At 40.5% G+C, this 17,341-nt stretch overlaps 1 protein-coding gene across 2 annotated transcripts in view; it reads left to right on the top strand.

Annotated features, from left to right (window-relative positions):
• Nucleotides 1-17,341, top strand: part of LOC137273120 (myomegalin-like) — a 129,337-nt gene that overhangs the window by 68,549 nt on the left and 43,447 nt on the right. Inside the window, exons 4-16 of one of the 2 annotated variants that reach the window (XM_067805580.1) lie at nucleotides 347-454; nucleotides 5,111-5,187; nucleotides 5,816-5,897; nucleotides 6,024-6,158; nucleotides 6,290-6,321; nucleotides 6,563-6,719; nucleotides 8,221-8,292; nucleotides 8,759-8,854; nucleotides 13,787-13,828; nucleotides 13,998-14,117; nucleotides 14,435-14,527; nucleotides 15,140-15,232; nucleotides 17,100-17,204. In XM_067805580.1, coding sequence (XP_067661681.1) covers nucleotides 347-454; nucleotides 5,111-5,187; nucleotides 5,816-5,897; nucleotides 6,024-6,158; nucleotides 6,290-6,321; nucleotides 6,563-6,719; nucleotides 8,221-8,292; nucleotides 8,759-8,854; nucleotides 13,787-13,828; nucleotides 13,998-14,117; nucleotides 14,435-14,527; nucleotides 15,140-15,232; nucleotides 17,100-17,204 — 1,212 coding nt within the window. The remainder of the gene's footprint in view (nucleotides 1-346; nucleotides 455-5,110; nucleotides 5,188-5,815; nucleotides 5,898-6,023; nucleotides 6,159-6,289; nucleotides 6,322-6,562; nucleotides 6,720-8,220; nucleotides 8,293-8,758; nucleotides 8,855-13,786; nucleotides 13,829-13,997; nucleotides 14,118-14,434; nucleotides 14,528-15,139; nucleotides 15,233-17,099; nucleotides 17,205-17,341) is intronic. The other variant, XM_067805582.1, reaches the window with a different exon arrangement.

Here is a 17,341-nt window from a genome sequence, read left to right as displayed (position 1 = left end):
TGAGCAGCTCCATTACATCAAGATAACCGCTGCTGAGGTTAGAACTTGAATGTCATTGTTTTGTTGCAGGAGTTACTCCCCTTTGATCAGGTTGCGTTCAGTGCCCTTGTGTAATCACTCCAGTTGGAACAGGTGCTTTATCATGACCCTGGTGCCTGGAGATAGGAACTTCATGTTGACTAGAAATGTTATGTTTTTCAAGCATGAATGTAAGTCTGTATTGAAATATGTCATATTGATATTGGTTGGACTGTTGAAATGATGTATATAGGTTTTATGACAGTAGAATATTATTTGATCACAGAATCTGTGTCTGACAATTGTATGGAATTGTTTTCTGTTTCAGCAAATTGCGGAGCTGAAGAAGGAGAACTTCAGTCTGAAGCTGCGAATCTACTTCCTGGAGGAACGTATGCAACAGAAGTTTGGGGATGGGGAGGATGTCTTCAAAACAGCAAGTAGAACTTTGTGATATTTTCAAGTGCAGATAGTCTGTAGAACATTGATATGTCCAGGTGAAGATAGTCTGTAGAACATTGATATTTCCTGGTGAAGATAGTAAGCAGAATGGTGAAGAAAGTAAGTTGAGGGCACCAGTCAATCTAGTAACCTGCTACCTAGCTACAGTTTGTCAGTTTGTGCTGCACCATCATCCCCAAATAATCTCCTGGAGAATGTCAACAAAACTGGCAAATTCAGATGTGTTTTTCCTCATGTACTTTATTCTTCACTCTGTGAGAAAATTACCGGTTCCATCCATGTTACATGTATCTGTTGTTTCCTTGTTGCTTACTGGTCGGGGATGAGATGAGAGAGGTAATGTATACTGAATGTAGTTGTCAGATTCAGAATTCAGTATAAATAATACAACAGAATGTTGGCCCCAGTGACTTGGTTAATATCAATCACTGGATTGTCCCAACCATTGTCAATAATTTGCAGCTGGTCATACAGCATTAATATTGCCAAGAGTGTTAAAAGCGAAAAAATACATGGGTTGCAGTGACAGAAAATTTATCTGATTCTGAAAATATCAGTTCAAATTTTTAGTCCTCTTCAGTATTCAAGAACAACAGATTAGTTAATTTTCCTTGGTTTCTCTAGACTGATGTCAGTTATGACTAATGTGTGTATGATAAGTGTTGTGTTTCTCTGTTGCTGTGTGTTCTGTAGACATGATACCAGACTTCTTGATAAGCTGTGTATCTGCATAAATAATGGGAAAATAATGTTCAATCCTCAATTACTTTGAATTTTGTTGCATATGAGTGCACTATATTTATAGATCTATTGACAGCTTTTTATACTAACTTTGGAGAAGGTTGTGCACATACAGTTGTCAGAGTTGTGTCAGAGAAAATATTCAGTAAAACTGTAGGGTTACTATATGGCAAGTAAGAGTTACTATGAGGCAAGTAAGATATAATTTTCCTTGTTCTGACTCATGCTTGTCTCCTCCTCCTTTCCAAACATAGTGGAACACTTGAATCCCTTGTAGTTCCTTCATTGAAGAGGACATAAAATCAATGGCAGATATCCTTTTACTTTTTGACCTTATATCATCTAGATTTTAGCTTTATCTAGTTTTGGGTCTGTATATTTACAGTATGTAGCAGAACTATTACCAAATTATATGTATTTTATACATCGTTTGTCTTGTATTTCATCTTTGTACGTTTGATAACATATGGTGAAATCCTTCTTGCGTTGAAAATACCAGTTATCTGCAGTTGATCCGCATGTGTGTTTTCCTTCTTGTACTGAGATTTGCTTTTTGAGCTCCTGCTGTATCCTTTGAAAAAACAAACCCAAAACAAAACAAAACAAACAAAACGCAACTATTACAGAGTTCAGGAGCTGTGTTTTTGCTGTTCTAATGTGTGCGAAAGATCATATTACAAGGCATCGCCAAGTCGTGTCAGGTAAAAACACTGATATAAGCACTAGTAATCATTTGTTAGCTGCTGCTGATATTCATCATTTTACTGAATCGCCTAGTGACTCCTGGGTCCAGTCCTCTTTTACAGCAGGGATACTCTACAACAGGGATAGGTCACTCGTTTGCTTTCTTTACCATTTGTACTAATTAATGTGTGCCTCGTCATGCTCCTCGCCTGTCCATAATAATTTTGTTTCCGGAGCATAACTCAGAAACGGTTCAATATTTTTAGACCACACTTGATAGATATAATAATCTCAGCCTATGGTTGTGCCTTTTGCTATTTACAGATTTTTGGCATTTATCTTTTTTTTGTTTTTCCTTGAAACATTTTGGTGTTAGTCTTATGGTGGGGTGGGCTTCATTTCCGGAGCAGAAATCAAAAACCGTTCAATATTTTTCTGCAAAACTTGGTAGGTATATCAATCAGAACCTAAAGTGGTGCCTTTTGCTATGTACAGGTTTTTTGGATTTATTATTTTCTCGATTTCCATGGAAACATTTCAGACATAATCTCAAAATGGAGGGATGGGCTTCGTTTCCAGAGCAGAACTCAAAAACCATTCAGTGTTTTTCTGCAAAACGTGGTAGATATATCAGTCTGAACCTATAGTGGTGCCTTTTGGTAGTTACAGGTTTTTGTGAATTATTATTTTCTTGGTTTCCTTGGAAATGTTTCAGACATAGTCTCAAAAGTGAGAGGTGTGTTTCTTTTCCAGTGCAGAACTCAGAAACCATTCAATATTTTTCTACAAAACTTGGTAGATATATCAGTCACAACCTGAAGTGGTGCCTTTTGCTATGTACAGGATCTTGTGATGTATTTTTTTCTCGTACTTAGTCTCAAAAGTGAGAGGTGTGTTTCGTTTCCAGAGCAGAACTCAAAAACTTCTTAATATCTGTCAGTGTTACTTGGTAGATATGTGTGGCAGACCCCAAAGTGGCGCCTTTTGCTATTTACACGTTTTTCTGATTTATTATTTTCTTCGTTTCAATGGAAACGTCTCAAAATGGAGGGATGGGCTTCGTTTCCTGAGCAGAACTCAAAAACCGTTCAATATTGTTTTGCAAAACGTGGTAGATATATCAGTCGCAACCTAAAGTGGTGCCTTTTGCGACTTAAAGGGTTTTTTTATTTAATATTTTATCGGTTTCCATGGAAACGTTTTGGACTTACTCTCAAAAGTGAGAGGTGTGTTCCGTTTCCGGAGCAGAACTCAAGAACCTTTTAATATCTGTCAGTGTTACTTGGTAGATATGTGTGGCAGACCCCACAGTTACAGGTTTTTATGATGTATTATTTTCTCTTTTCCATGAGCACATTGCTGACTTCGTTTCCAGAGCACAACTCGAAAACCATTTCATATATTTCAACAGATCTTGGCAGATATACAAGACAGATTGTGAAATGGTGACTTTTTCTGATTATGGATATATGGCATTTATAATTTTCATGAATTCCATGGAAACAATTAAGGCTTGGTCTAAAATCACAATAAGTAACTGTCAGATGATTTGTCCTTTCAAATATGTGAGGGCTGGGGGGATATGTCATCTTCTGATGACTCTTGTTTTTTTTGTTTTTTTTCCATTTTGGTGTTAGTCTAATGGTGGGGTGGACTTCGTTTCCAGAGCTGAACTCAAAAACTGTTCAATACTTTTCTGCAAGATTTGGTAGATATGTGTTGCAGACTCCAAAGTGGTGCCTTTTGCTATTTACAGGTTTATATGACATATTATTTTCTCGGTTTCAATGGAAACGTTTGGACTTGGTCTCAAAATGGAGGGTTGGGCTTCGTTTCCGGAGCAGAACTCAAAATCCGTTCTTTATTTTTCTGCAAAACGTGGTAAATATACCAGTCAGAAGCTAAAATGGTGCCTTTTGCTATTTACAGGTTTTTGTGATTTCTTGGTTTCTCGGTTTCCATGGAAACAATTTGGACTTTGTCTCAAAAGTGAGAGGTGTGTTTGGTTTCTGGAGCACATCTCAAAAAGTTCCTATTATCTGTCAGCAAAACTTGGTACATTTATGTGGCAGACCCCAGCGTGGTGCCTTTTGCTATTTACAGATTTTTGTGATTTATCATTTTCCCAGTTTCCATGGAGACTATTCTGAATTAGTTGCAAAATGGAGGGACAGGCTTCGTTTCCGGAGCACAGCTCAAAAACTATTTAATATCTCACAGCAAAACTTGGCAGATATTTGAGGCAGACCACAAAGTGGTGCCTTTTGCTATTTACAATGTTTTGGCATTTTTATTTTTTCAGTTTTCCATGGAAACAATTCTGACTTAGTCTCAAAATGGAGGGATAGGCTTCGTTTCTGGAGCACAACTGGAAAACCATTTCATATTTTTCAGCAGATCTTCACAGATATATGAGACAGACCTTGAAGTGGTGCCGTTTGCTGTTTACAGATATATGGCATTTATGTTTTTCATGACTTCCATGGAAACGATTCAAACTTAATCTAAGAAAACATCAAGTAACTATTGGATGATTTGCCCTTACAAATATGTGGGGGCCAGGGGGATATGTCATCTTCTGATGACACTTGCTTTCTCTCGGGTTTCCATTTTGTTTTACATTATGAAACTATCACTATTATTTGCAAACACCTTTCACCTGATAGTATATTCCCCTCATATGAATTAAAGGTGTATGTGAAAGATGTTTTCGAAGAAATAACTAGAAACATTCAAACAACTTCGTGTAGCATTTCAATGGCGGATCAGAAAAGATCGGCGAAATGTCGTGAGGTTGAGTGTTGATTTTATGTCCTCTTCATTGAATGGAACTTCAAGGGATTCAAGTGTTCCACTGTGTTCAGATAGAAGAAAGAGACAAACGTAATAAGAATGGATAAGTCAGGATAAGTATAAACTATCAATTTTAGTCAGAAAATTACATTTTGGTTATTCAGTGAAAAGTTACACTCAGTGTGTTTGTAATGTGTTTTAATTTGTGAAGGTGAATTGTATACACAATAGATTTCTTTGTTGTCATTGATGAGTAGGTGAATTTGTTGTGCATTGTGGGCATCTGTTTTACTATATTGTGCATTGTGGGCAAATGGTATAATTTGTTATACATTGAAGGTGTGTGTTTAGGTTAGTGTACAGTGATGTGCAAGTTGGGTTGTTGTACTAAGTGTATGTTGTGCTGTTATAGAACATAGAGCTGAAGGTCCAGGTGGAGAGCCTGAAGAAGGAGCTGATGGACAAACAGGAGCTGCTCAAGAAGGCCAGGTGATAAGGGATTCTGATCAGCAGGGTGGGGAGAGTAGTCAGCATGGTAGGTTGGGAGACTGGTTAGCAGGGTTGTGAAACTTGGAAGGACTATCAAGTGTTTGAGGAGAGCCGTCAGCAGGTTGGTGAGATGGGTCAGCAGGGTTGTGAAACTTGGAATGACTATCAAGTGTTTGAGGAGAGCAGTCAGCAGGGTGGGGAGATGGGTCAGCAGGGTGTTGAAATGGGTCAGCAGGGTGTTGCTGAAATGGGTCAGCAGGGTAAGGAAACAGGTCAGCAAGGTTGGGAGACCGGTCAGCCGGATGGGAAGACTTGGGGAGACTGTTAACAGTTTGGGGAGCGCAGTCAGCAGTGTGGGAGAGCAGTCAGCAGGGTGAGGAGACTGGTCAGCAGGGTGGGGAGACAGAGTTGGGTCAGGGGTGCTTATTCTTTCTTTGACAGTTATGTAACGTTTTTTTAAGTTCGGAATAATCAAACAAATCTATGTACTATCCTAAGAATTCTCCTTCTGCTACATCAGGAATTATACACAATGATAGTGAATACATTGATTACATGATAGTAAGAGAAAGAATAACAAGATAACAAAAGCAGACTTGGTTTTGAGGTGTATTTTTCTTCTGTGCAGCACGGCTATGGAGAGCCTGACCAGCAACCATGAAACCGAGCTGAACCAGATCCGCAGTCAGATGCAGCAGGAGAAGAATAGGGTAGGTCACTCATGCCAACACCAGCTTCACCATCGCCTCAACTAAACCAGCAATGGGAGCGAGAGTTGCATTACTCCTCATTTCATATTCATTGCATAGCTAACATCACTGTTGCTGATGTTGCAGGAGTCAGTGCCACTGTTAGAGGAGTTGCGAGAGACGCAGCAGAAGATGGGGATGATGGAACATGAGCTGGAGCTCCAAATGGAGGCTCTCAACACAGCACATGCCACCGCCCACAAACACACTCAGGAAATACAGGTCAGTCACACATACAATACGACAACAAGTAGGTTAGCATGAAGTGTTGTTGATTTGTGTCTGTCATGAGGTACAAATCTAAAGATGCAAAAGTGTATTTAAGCTTGACGTCTTTGTAATCCTTTTTGCAGAAACTCCAAGAGATAGTGGATGCTAAAGAAAAGTAAGTATTGTAGGGGATTTTAATTTTTCCAGTTGATATCATAGATTTCATATTACAAAAAAACATATCATTTCTGTGCCCAGAAAAACATCTTTGTTGTACAAATGTTTTCAGACTGAACAACCCAAGACGTTGCTTGCCATTGTTAATTGTCACATATAAAAATGTATGTAAATTTTGAAGAGGCATGAACCTGTCTGCCATTGTTGCGATGTTGGTCAAGTGTGTACTCCTGCTGCAGAGACATAGGGGAACTTTCTGGGAAACTGGAGGCAGAAGTTGAACAAACACGTCAGTTAGACACCAGACTGTCAGAGATGGGCGATGAGAGACAGGATCTACAGGTCAGGCTGGACCATCTGCAGAAGGAGCTTGACAGACGTGACCGAGACATGCTGGTGAGTAAGCAGGAAGGGCAGACATGCTGGTGAGTAGGTGGGTGGGGCAGACATATAAATGAGGCAGACAGCTAATCTTAGCGAGGCATGGTATCTGAGCAGACACATCTTAATCAGTCTAAGTAAACTTAGTCTCAGTGTATTTCCTTACACTCCACCACTGAGTCTAACAAAACCTAGTAGAAGGTCATGTCAGGTAACCTTTGAGCGACCAATGACTGTCCAATCAAACACTAGACCTTTTTAACCAATCAGACAACGGCTACTATTTATGGATCGGAGGGACTTTCAAAATATTCAGGTCACTGACACAGATCTCTCCACAAACAACGATCTGCATATAGCACAATTATTTTACCTGCAGTATATACGCTTTGGGGTTTCTGTTGACATGCTTACCATTAGCTAATATTCCCGCAAGATGACGTCCTTGAATATTGCCCAAAACACCATTTTCAGCGACTGTTTACTCACCCTTGTCATGGTTATACGTACACCGTGTGCATCACCCGGAAACGAGCATACGCTAAATAGCATTCAGAATCGTTCGGGTATGAACCTTTTCGAGATAAAAAGTTCAAAAGGTATGTGCACTTTCGCGATTTGGTAAGGCATGTTCTGACTGGTCAATCTCAAACGTTACCTGACGCGACTTCCCATAAGGTTTTGTTAGACACAGTAGTGGAGTGTAATGAAAAGTAGTGAGGATAAGTTTACTTACACAGCATCTTAATAGATGGATGGGGAAACGTATGTTGATTAAGTGGTCAGACATATGAATAGGTAGGCAGGCAAGTGGGACATAGCAGACACATTTGACTAGATGAGTTGGGCAGATCTGTAGGGCAGACATGAGGGTAGTTATGTTAACGAGGGTTGTCGGTTAGAAGATATGGATGTCACATGGCTGGGACAATTGAGAGGAGAAGTTGCATTCGCTAATTAGTAGAGACACGCATTGGTGACTTGCCCAGCATGTGAACACCTCCTGCTTGGTCTGATCTCCTCTCCTCCATGTAGAAGCAGCATGTGACCTGCATGTCGTAACACACAGGTAGCAGGTAAGCTATCTTAATGTTGGGTCCAGTCAGACATGTGACTTTCTTGGTACATGAAATCTGCCTGTTGTGAAACCGTATCAGCTTTTGTTTCATCTATGTATTGTGCATGTATTGATGTTGTACTGGCAGCTTGGCAGCAGTCTCTGTACAGACACGTACCTAGTGATGATGTAGGGCCATGTAGCCACATAACTGATATATATCATCTTGTAGGATAATGCTTTTCAATAATAGTAATATATGAAATATATATTGTCCAGTCGAACAGATTGTGGAATCATGCAAAGTAGCATACATGTACTATATTTTCTTGAGAAATGTGGTTTCATTTTCTTTAAAAAAGTCTGAAAAAAAAACAGGTGTACAGAGGTTAGGTTGTACTGTCAGCTGCTGTGAAGCCTGTCTCAGTGTTGTGACTGTGAATGTTTTCTTGCATGCAGCAACTGTCTAGTGCCCTCAAGGAAGCCCGTACTGTGGACTCTGACTCCTTCCTGGCTCAGAACCACCTCCAGGTTGGTCAACTCGTCCAGGCCCCCATGTAAATCATGTCAGTCTTTACCGTTAACAAGTGGGAAATGCAAACTAACATGTTTTTTTTTTCATATTTGACAGATTTAAATGATAAGGATTTAGAGATGCAAAATCTAAAAGTTCATAACTGAATTCCTTTGTAGGTGTTTGGATATGTGCAGTCCTTCACCCTCATCTTCTGAGATATATCCCTAGTTCAGTAGCTCTTGTGTTGGTGACTGTGTGACAGGACTTGATATGCTGGCCTTGCTATCCCTATGTACCTTCTGTTGCATGCTCTCCTTTATCTAGTGACCTGTCCTAGTTCATTGTTTCTTCAGGAATTTCATATCATCTTTAAGCTCAATGCCTTCTTTTGCAAGATGTTTGTTGTGGCATTGCTCATTGGTGAGCGATTTTATTAGAGAAGGAAAGTTTGTTCAGTGAACTTACGGTGTTGTGTTGCAGGATGTGGTGGACGACCAGCAAGAGAATCTGGGCAAACTACAGGACAGGCTGGACAACCTGCAGAGTCAGTTACAGGATAAAGACAATACCATAGGGGTAGGTCCATACCCATACAAGTTGTACGGATAGATCCATACCAGCATATGAAACAAGCTGAAAACACAGTCAGACATCAGACTGGTAACTTCAATACATAACCAGCCCAAAATGTATTTAACCAGACCAGACAATCTAAAGAAAATAACTCATTCTTTTTAATAAAGATCATCCTTGGGGTACATATATGCATTTTCTGCTGCTGAAAATGTCATGTGACAGTTTTATAAATGTTTGAATAAAATATTGTACAATAAATAAAAAAACCTTTTTATTAATTCTACTGCCCCTCACCACGTGGAGTCAACTCTTTCTCATGCATGTGCAGCCAACCAGGTAAGCATCCCATCCTGTGTCATCATTCTTTCCTCTGTCACTCTCAGTGTTTCCACGTGTTCGGTAGTGCTCTACACTGATTAACTTCTCCATTGAAGAATGTCTGAGTCCTCAACTACTGTATGTATCATTTAATTCATTCTGAAGGAACGATATATTGCCTTTGCAGTCAGTAACATCTCATATATGTGTATTAAAATTTACGCTTATTTTCCCATTTGCTGTTAGGGTAAATTGTGTTTTGGTTCTTCCTTGGGGCCCAGAATTGATCAGCGGGAGCTATCCATTTCTTCAAGGACTTGCATGAGGCGCGAGGGGACTTGACCCAGCAGGTTTCCCTGTCCCGTGCCACAAAGGCTCAGCAAACTACATCTAAGTCTACTTTGCATACATCGCACTCTTAATCCAGTCAAGTGGTTTTGATATGCCAATTATTACCCTGTTGTTTCAACAGCATGTGGATTTGGTGAAGTCCCTCGTTCATGAGTCGGTTGGAGGTCTGCTGCAGGAGTTCCTCACTGACTCAAGACACGGGACCGACAGTCTGGGATTTGGATCACTAGGCTCGGCTGTTGATCCTTTGCCATTAGCTTCGATTCCAGGCACCGGGGCCATCCCTTAGAAGGAGAGTTTGCTTCCAGTCCATCTCGTGGTGCTGGCGCAGGGTTTGTTGAGTTTTCCTGGGGCTTCGGTCCCTGTGCCACCTCCTCCCAGGAGAGCAGAGGAGCCGGTTCCATACATGCTTCCTCCCTTGTCTCGGGACCAGGGTTCAAGTGTAATGTTGGCAGCTGGAGCTCCTCTTTCAGGAGGACCCAGCTAAGGCTCGGCTCAGGCTCGGCTCAGGCTCGGGTGCAGAGTCTGTGGAGGGTGGGAAGGCCAAGGACTTTGAGGGTGTTTTCTGTTTTTCATCGGCCCTACAGAAGGTACAGCAATGTTTTGCCATGTGTCCCGACATGTCGCCCACCTTAGGTGAGTCAACCTTGACAACACGCATTGACACTGCTCCGTGTCTTGCCTTTCCAGGAGCTGGATGTGATAGATCCTCTCCTGGATGGTTTGCGCCTCCAAGTCGATCTGCCAGTACTTGTTAGGAGGTATCAGCTAGGGAATGATTCCGGTGGTGGACGAGTGCGCCTTCACTTTGGTCACTCTACTCTTCCTCGGGTGCAGCTCTGGCTGCCAAACATGGGCTGTTAGTACTACCATTTGCCCAGTCAGACGCCCCCCGGTGGCAGGCATACCTGACTTGCGAGGAAGTCTACGAGAATGCCATGCAGCAGGTCAGGGTTGTGTTCCATGAGGCGTACCTTTCCTCAATTGAAAGGTTGGCTCAGGAGACAGATGGGAGCACTGGGCAAGTTTCCCCATATGTTGTTGTTCTTCGTCAGCTATCCAAAGTTCAGGCCCACCTGACAAATGACTATCTGCAGTCTGCCGCATGTCTATGTCTCGCTACTTGACAGCAACACAGCAGACCTTGCTGGCTCTTCCGTTTTGACTGGGGGAGACATTGATTACATGGGCACAGCACTGTGCCTCGATTTGTCAACAGTCAAGCAATCAAATTGCTGAACAGATAATGAACAAACTGCTTGCTTATCACTCGTTTGTCTTGTTGTGGTGACACAGGCGATTCCTAATTACAAACAACAATGGATAAGAATTGGCGAACATCCTACCCATGGCTTGAAATTGTCGTAACTGAAACGAGTAATCGGAAACTATTTTGTTCACATCGCAAAAACATGAAGAAACATAATGTTGTGGCTACGTCTGGATGTACAAATTTTGGCCTTTAAGAAGCATAACAAACACTACGCATATAAATCTGCAATTTGTCAAGTTTGAAAGGTACAAGGAAAAGTACTTTGTCTAGTGAATTAAACTGACGGTAATGACGACGAGGATTACGAAGTTATTGTAAGTGACAGAATAGTATTCCATACTGTAGACTTTGCGGCTAAAGAAGAAATGGCACTGGAAAAAATCAACAAATTGCTTAAACTTCAAAAGGTAAATGATATAGGTTATTAGAATTTGTCATGGGACACACAGAGTGACATACAGAACAACACTTTTGCAACTATTCTCACAAAAGAACTTTTGACATGAGTGAAGAAGTCAAATGTCTGATAATTTGCATTCGTTTTGCTGGTGATGGTATTCCTAGAACTGAATACCTGGAAAATGTACAATGATGGACAAGCTCACACTATTACAAGAGAAATTGAAAAGTCACTGAGAGAACTGAATCTATACTAACAGCTGTCATGATGGGGAAGAATACAGGCGTAGGTGTTCATATAAAATCCAAATTTTCTCCATATTTAGTGCACAGTCAGTGTCAAGCCCATCGACTGAGTCTTACTTGCATGGATTCAGTAAAGGAACTGACACCCCTAGAAACTTTGAAATCCAGATTTAATACCCTTTATTGGTTTTTCAGTAGTAACTCAGCCATGAGAACTGCAACCCTAGGAAATATTCAAGCTGTTCTTGATGACCCAGACCTAAAAATCAAAGAGCCACACACATTGATATGGCTGAATGTCAGAGTGACTGTAAAAGCTGTGTACTATTCCCATCCATCATTTGCTGTGGCTCTGTCTCAGCTAGGAGAATCAAATGATACTGCAAAGTCCCTGCATACATGTTCAGTGATGCTCCAACAGCTTTGCTTTCAGCATATGTCTATGATGTGTTCAGTTGTCAGCTACAAAAGAAGACCTGGTGCTCAGTGAGGTAATACACCTCTGATGGGTGGGTGGATGTGTTACTGCTGTTAAAGAACTTGTCAAAGTTTGTGATTTTTACTCTGAAGTGAAAGAGTCACTGGGGGAAAACAATTCTCTGAAGGGAGCTGAGCTGAAACAAATGAGTGGAAACAAGGAATCTGAACTAAAATCTATGATGCACAAATATGTGGATAATCTGTGTGAGAGCATTGAAACAAGAATGACAGAAACAACTGATCTCCTGTATACCTTTGGTAAAGTCTTGGAGCCATCCTCCTTTAATGTGGAATTGGCTGATCAAGCAATAGTGGAGCTGGTTAGTTTCTGTGGTGAAAGTACAGAGGTCATCGATGAAGGCACTGATGTACCTAGAGTAACAGGTGTTTCCCCCATTACAAACTGGTGAAGAAAGAATGGCCTATGTTCAAGAGAATGTTGCAAGGCACCTGTAAGAGCCTTTCTTGCAGAGAACTGTGTAGAAGAACCATTACCTTACATTGTGATCTCCTCCCCAACACCAGTAAGATCTGTGAAATAGCATTGTCTCTGTCTGACAAGTGTCAAATGTGAGACCTCCTTTAGCACTCAAAACAGAATCAGATCTAAACATTGATTTTCACTCAAAACTAACAAACTAAACATGCTTATGAAAATAAGCATGGAAGGCCAAGCTTTCGAAGTGACTGATGTGAGATACGCAATCAAATTTTGGAAGCGAACAAAGAATAGAAGAACCAGAAGACTGTCCTTGCACTACAAAGCCAGAGCTCAAAGCAATCTAAAATCATGACAATCAAATGAAAGTTCGGGGATTACTGAGAAGTTTTGGTATTACAGTTGAATTTGTTCAGTGTCGCTGAGGCTTTAACAATGAATGGAACATTCATATGCTGGTTCCGATTGCTGCAAAGTATAGATCATGATGATGGGGGGAGAAGCTATTTACACTAGTTTAACTTGGATTTCAGGACTGAGATGAAGATGTAGCAGACCTCAGAGGTGACCTCACCATTGTAACATTTTGAATAAACAGTTTTGTAACAAAACCATGACAACACAAACAAGAAAGGATTGTTTTAATTGTTCATTGATATGTTTACACAACAGCAGCAATGTTGCGCATATACTGAAACAAAACACGAGGCTACTGATACTACATTAAATTTCATTCAGTACACTGAATGTACTCTTAGTATTTTCCAGTACTCCTGTATTGAAAAATTAAGATGTACTCCTGATGTTGAAAAATTATGTGGATCCCTGGTATGAGTTAATGCATATATGTACCCCAAGGGTGATCTTTATGAAAAAGAATTATATAAACCTGTAGAAGTTTCCAATTCTTTGAAGAATATCGTCCTTGGGGTGAGGCTACCCGCCTCCCCTCAAATTTGTTCACTGATTTATTTAGCAGAAGTAATGATGATACGGGCTTGGATGCTTACCTGGTTGACTGCCATGTGTAGCAGAGAGGTGACTCCACGTGGTGACGGGCTGTGCATGAATAAAAAGACTTTCATATTTATTGTACAGTATTTTATAAAAACTTTGATACAACTGTCATATGACTTTTTCAGCAGCTGAAAATGCATATATATACTCAAAGGTTTATCTTATTTTTTAATCAGAAGTATGGAACATGTTATGTAAAAGTTTTACCAGACCATCAAGCTGACTAACTGTAAATTTTAACCTTCCATCAAAAGTCTTGTCTCAGGTAGTCAGACTGGCCTTGTTTCATTCTCTGGTTCATACCCCTGTACGGGTAGATCACCATGGGGGTTGGTTCCCAGGTATGCTGTATGCTGACCTGGGTAGGTTATGAAAACCTTGGATGCTAACAGTACAGTTCATTTTTCAGAAACTTGAAGATGCTTTGAGAGATAAAGAAGAGAAAAATAAGGTGAGGTTATTTCTATGGACAGTGTTTGGGGGAGAGGTCATTGCTTTAATATGTTACTCTCTCACATTATGTAGATTTTCAAGTCTCATCATAGATGTTTTAGAAGCGATGTCAATCACTGGTTTATCTTTATGACATAACGTATGATTGAGACCTTTCTTTGTGCCAGGACCTGGAAAATAAGCTCCGGCCTCTTGAGCAAGACGTCAGCCGTCTTGAAGAGAACAGTCTCAAGAGGGACAAGACCATACAGGGTCTGGTGGTTGCCCTACACGACAAGAACAAGGAGGTGAGGGGCAAGGCGGGATATATTGGTTGTAGTTGATAAGATGTGTACAGCTATATGTTGAATGTTCCAACTCTTGTCTCGTGTTGTATTCCAGCACCCTGGAGGAGCATCTGTTGAGGTGCACACCTGTATGTCATATGTTCCAACTCTTGTCTTGTGTTGTATTCCAGCACCCTGGAGGAGCATCTGTTGAGGTGCACACCTGTATGTCATATGTTCCAACTCTTGTCTTGTGTTGTATTCCAGCACCCTGGAGGAGCATCTGTTGAGGTGCACACCTGTATGTCATATGGTCCAACCTTTGTTTTGTGTTGTAGTCGGCCTCCCTGGAAGAGCACCTGTTGAAATCAGAGGAGGACTTGGAGAAACTCCGAGCAGAACTGCATGAAGCCAGGATGGCAAGACACCAGGTAAGGGAGGTAACCTCTGTATGACTACAATGACACACACATATATATGCAATAACCTCAATGTATAAACTGACAAAGGGAGGTAACTTCTACATACTTGTTTGCAGTGTTTGACTGTTTGAAGAGAGGTTGATGCATGGCTTATGTTTTATCATTATTCAGTGGATTCATATTTTGTTGTGAAGATGTTGAGATTCCTTCATTAATTTTCATTTGTCATTTAGCATGAATAAATATTTTATGTTAAAATATAGATAAAGTAGACAGTGTTTGCTCAGGATTATTTCATGGTCATGGTATATGACTTGAGGCAATGTTGTACTTACCATGATGAACATGACAAGCAATATTTTGAAACTTGCTACCATCTTACTATCCTTCTGTAATATCACAAATGAACCCCATCTAATATTTCCATGACATGCAAGGTCAGATTACCCCCTGTATTATCAGTATATGTCCAATATTCTTGCAGTTGTCTTCCCTTCCTGTAGTTGTCTCATGGTCAGTACAACAGTCAGTGTGTATTATGTATATATTGCTGTTGGTTGTGTTGACTAACTTTGGTTGTGTTGACTTGTGTTGAGTGTTTTGTGTGTCGCTACTGACCAGGCTGAGGAGACCTTTCATACAGACATGGACGGCGCTGATGCTAAAATAGCCCGGCTTGAGCAGACTCTACGAGAAAATGAACTCCAGCTTGAGGTATAACTTGTTGCAGGAGATCAATCTCCACACCAAGTGGGAGTACAGATAATATATCATACTAAGATAGAATATAGGAGGTTTATTATGTTAGGATGAAACACATACAATACCAGTGAGTGAAACGTTGTTTCCATTTAGAGTTAACAGCTAAGCCTTACATGTCTGTTCTACCTGATGATGGGGCTAGACTAAGACCCGAAACGTTGTTTCTGTTTAGAGTTAACAGTTAAGCCTTACATGGCCGTTCTACCTGATGATGGGGCTAAACTAAGACCCGAAACGTTGTTTCTGTTTAGAGTTAACAGTTAAGCCTTACATGTCTGTTCTACTTGATGATGGGGCTAGACTAAGACCCGAAACATTGTTTCTGTTTAGAGTTAACAGTTAAGCCTTACATGTCCGTTCTACCTGATGATGGGGCTAGAACAAGCCCTGAAACATTGTGGTCCAGAATAAAACAAGGAGATGTAACCAAGACAAATGTCTATGTTCATCATTTAGCATCTTTTAAAATTATCATCGCTATTATCATCGCTATTCCTTTCTATCATCACTATTATCAGCGCTATTTCTTTCTGTCAGCGCTATTATCAGCGCTATTCCTTTTTATCATCGCTATTCCTTTCTATCACCGCTATTATCATCGCTATTCCTTTCTATCATCGGTATTATCAGTGCTATTCCTTTCTATCATCGCTATTATCAGCGCTATTCCTTTCTGTTAGTACTATTCCTTTCTATCATCGCTATTATCAGCACTGTTCCTTTCTGTCAGCACTATTCCTTTCTATCATTGCTATTATTAGAGCTATTCCTACCTATCATCGCTATTCCTTTCTATCATCGCTTTTATCAGCTCTATTCCTTTCTGTCATGGCTATTATCAGCGCTATTCCTTTCTATCAGCACTATTCCTTTCTATCATCGCTATTCCTTTCTATCAGCACTATTCCTTTCTATCATCGCTATTCCTTTCTATCATTGCTATTACCAGCGCTATTCATTTCTGTCAGCACTATTCCTTTCTATCATTGCTATTCCCTTCCATCAGCACTATTCCTTTCTATCTGCACTATTATCAGTGCTATTTCTTTCTATCATCGCTATTCCTTTCTATCATCACTATTCCTTTCTATCATTGCTATTCCTTTCTATCAGCACTATTCCTTTCTATCATCGCTATTATCAGCGCTATTCCTTTCTGTCATCGCTATTCCTTTCTATTAGCACTAATCCTTTCTATCATCGCTCTTCTCAGCACCATTCCTTTCTATCAGCACTATTCCTTTCTATCAGCACTATTCCTTTCTATCAGCACTATTCCTTTCTATCATCGCTCTTCCTTTCTATCAGCACTATTATCAGCGCTATTCCTTTCTATCATTGCTATTCCTTTCTACCATCACTATTACCATTGCTATTCCTTTCTATCAGCACTATTCCTTTCTATCAGCACTATTCCTTTCTATCATCACTATTATCAGCGCTATTCCTTTCTATCAGTGCTATTCATTTCTTCCCGAAAGTATCACTAAATAGTTTGGCTCCACATCTTGTATCTGGTGGGAGGTGATACTGAGAAGTTTGAAGTTTGGTTAGGTATGAAGTTGAATACAGATGAAGTTAGTGTTTGTGTCAGTGTGCATGTACAATGCAAGTTTGATATATTATCCATCAGTGTATCTTGCATGGTTAACCTTGTCTATCCTTGTAGTGCAGGGACACATAATGAAGACACTACTTCCGTGCTGCTCTCATACAGCTGAAGTATAGCGGCTAGTGGAAGCAATCAGGCACATGTGCACATTGTCCTGATTTTTTGATGGTCCATCTGCGGTTGAACTACCTGTGTTTTTGCTTGTAGAATCTGATGCGAGCTCTGGGAAAGAAAGATGGTGAGCTTGGCAACTTCAAGGACTTGCTGAGCAAGGCAGAGAATGCCCTCCGACAGAGTGAAAAGTCCCTCGAGGTGAGGTTTAAATATATGAGGACTGGCGGTGCTGCTGTCTGTTCAACTTGGGTAATATAAAGAGTTTGGACTTGCTTGAGAGGCATATTTGGACTGGATGAGTGAAGGATGGGTAGGTGGAGAGAAACAACAATGGG

This window comes from Haliotis asinina, chromosome 2, assembly GCF_037392515.1.
Source record: "Haliotis asinina isolate JCU_RB_2024 chromosome 2, JCU_Hal_asi_v2, whole genome shotgun sequence".
Classification (NCBI taxonomy): Eukaryota; Metazoa; Mollusca; class Gastropoda; order Lepetellida; family Haliotidae; genus Haliotis; species Haliotis asinina.
The sequence above is the reverse complement of the archived record's forward strand: the minus strand, read 5'-3'. Positions and strand labels throughout refer to the sequence as shown.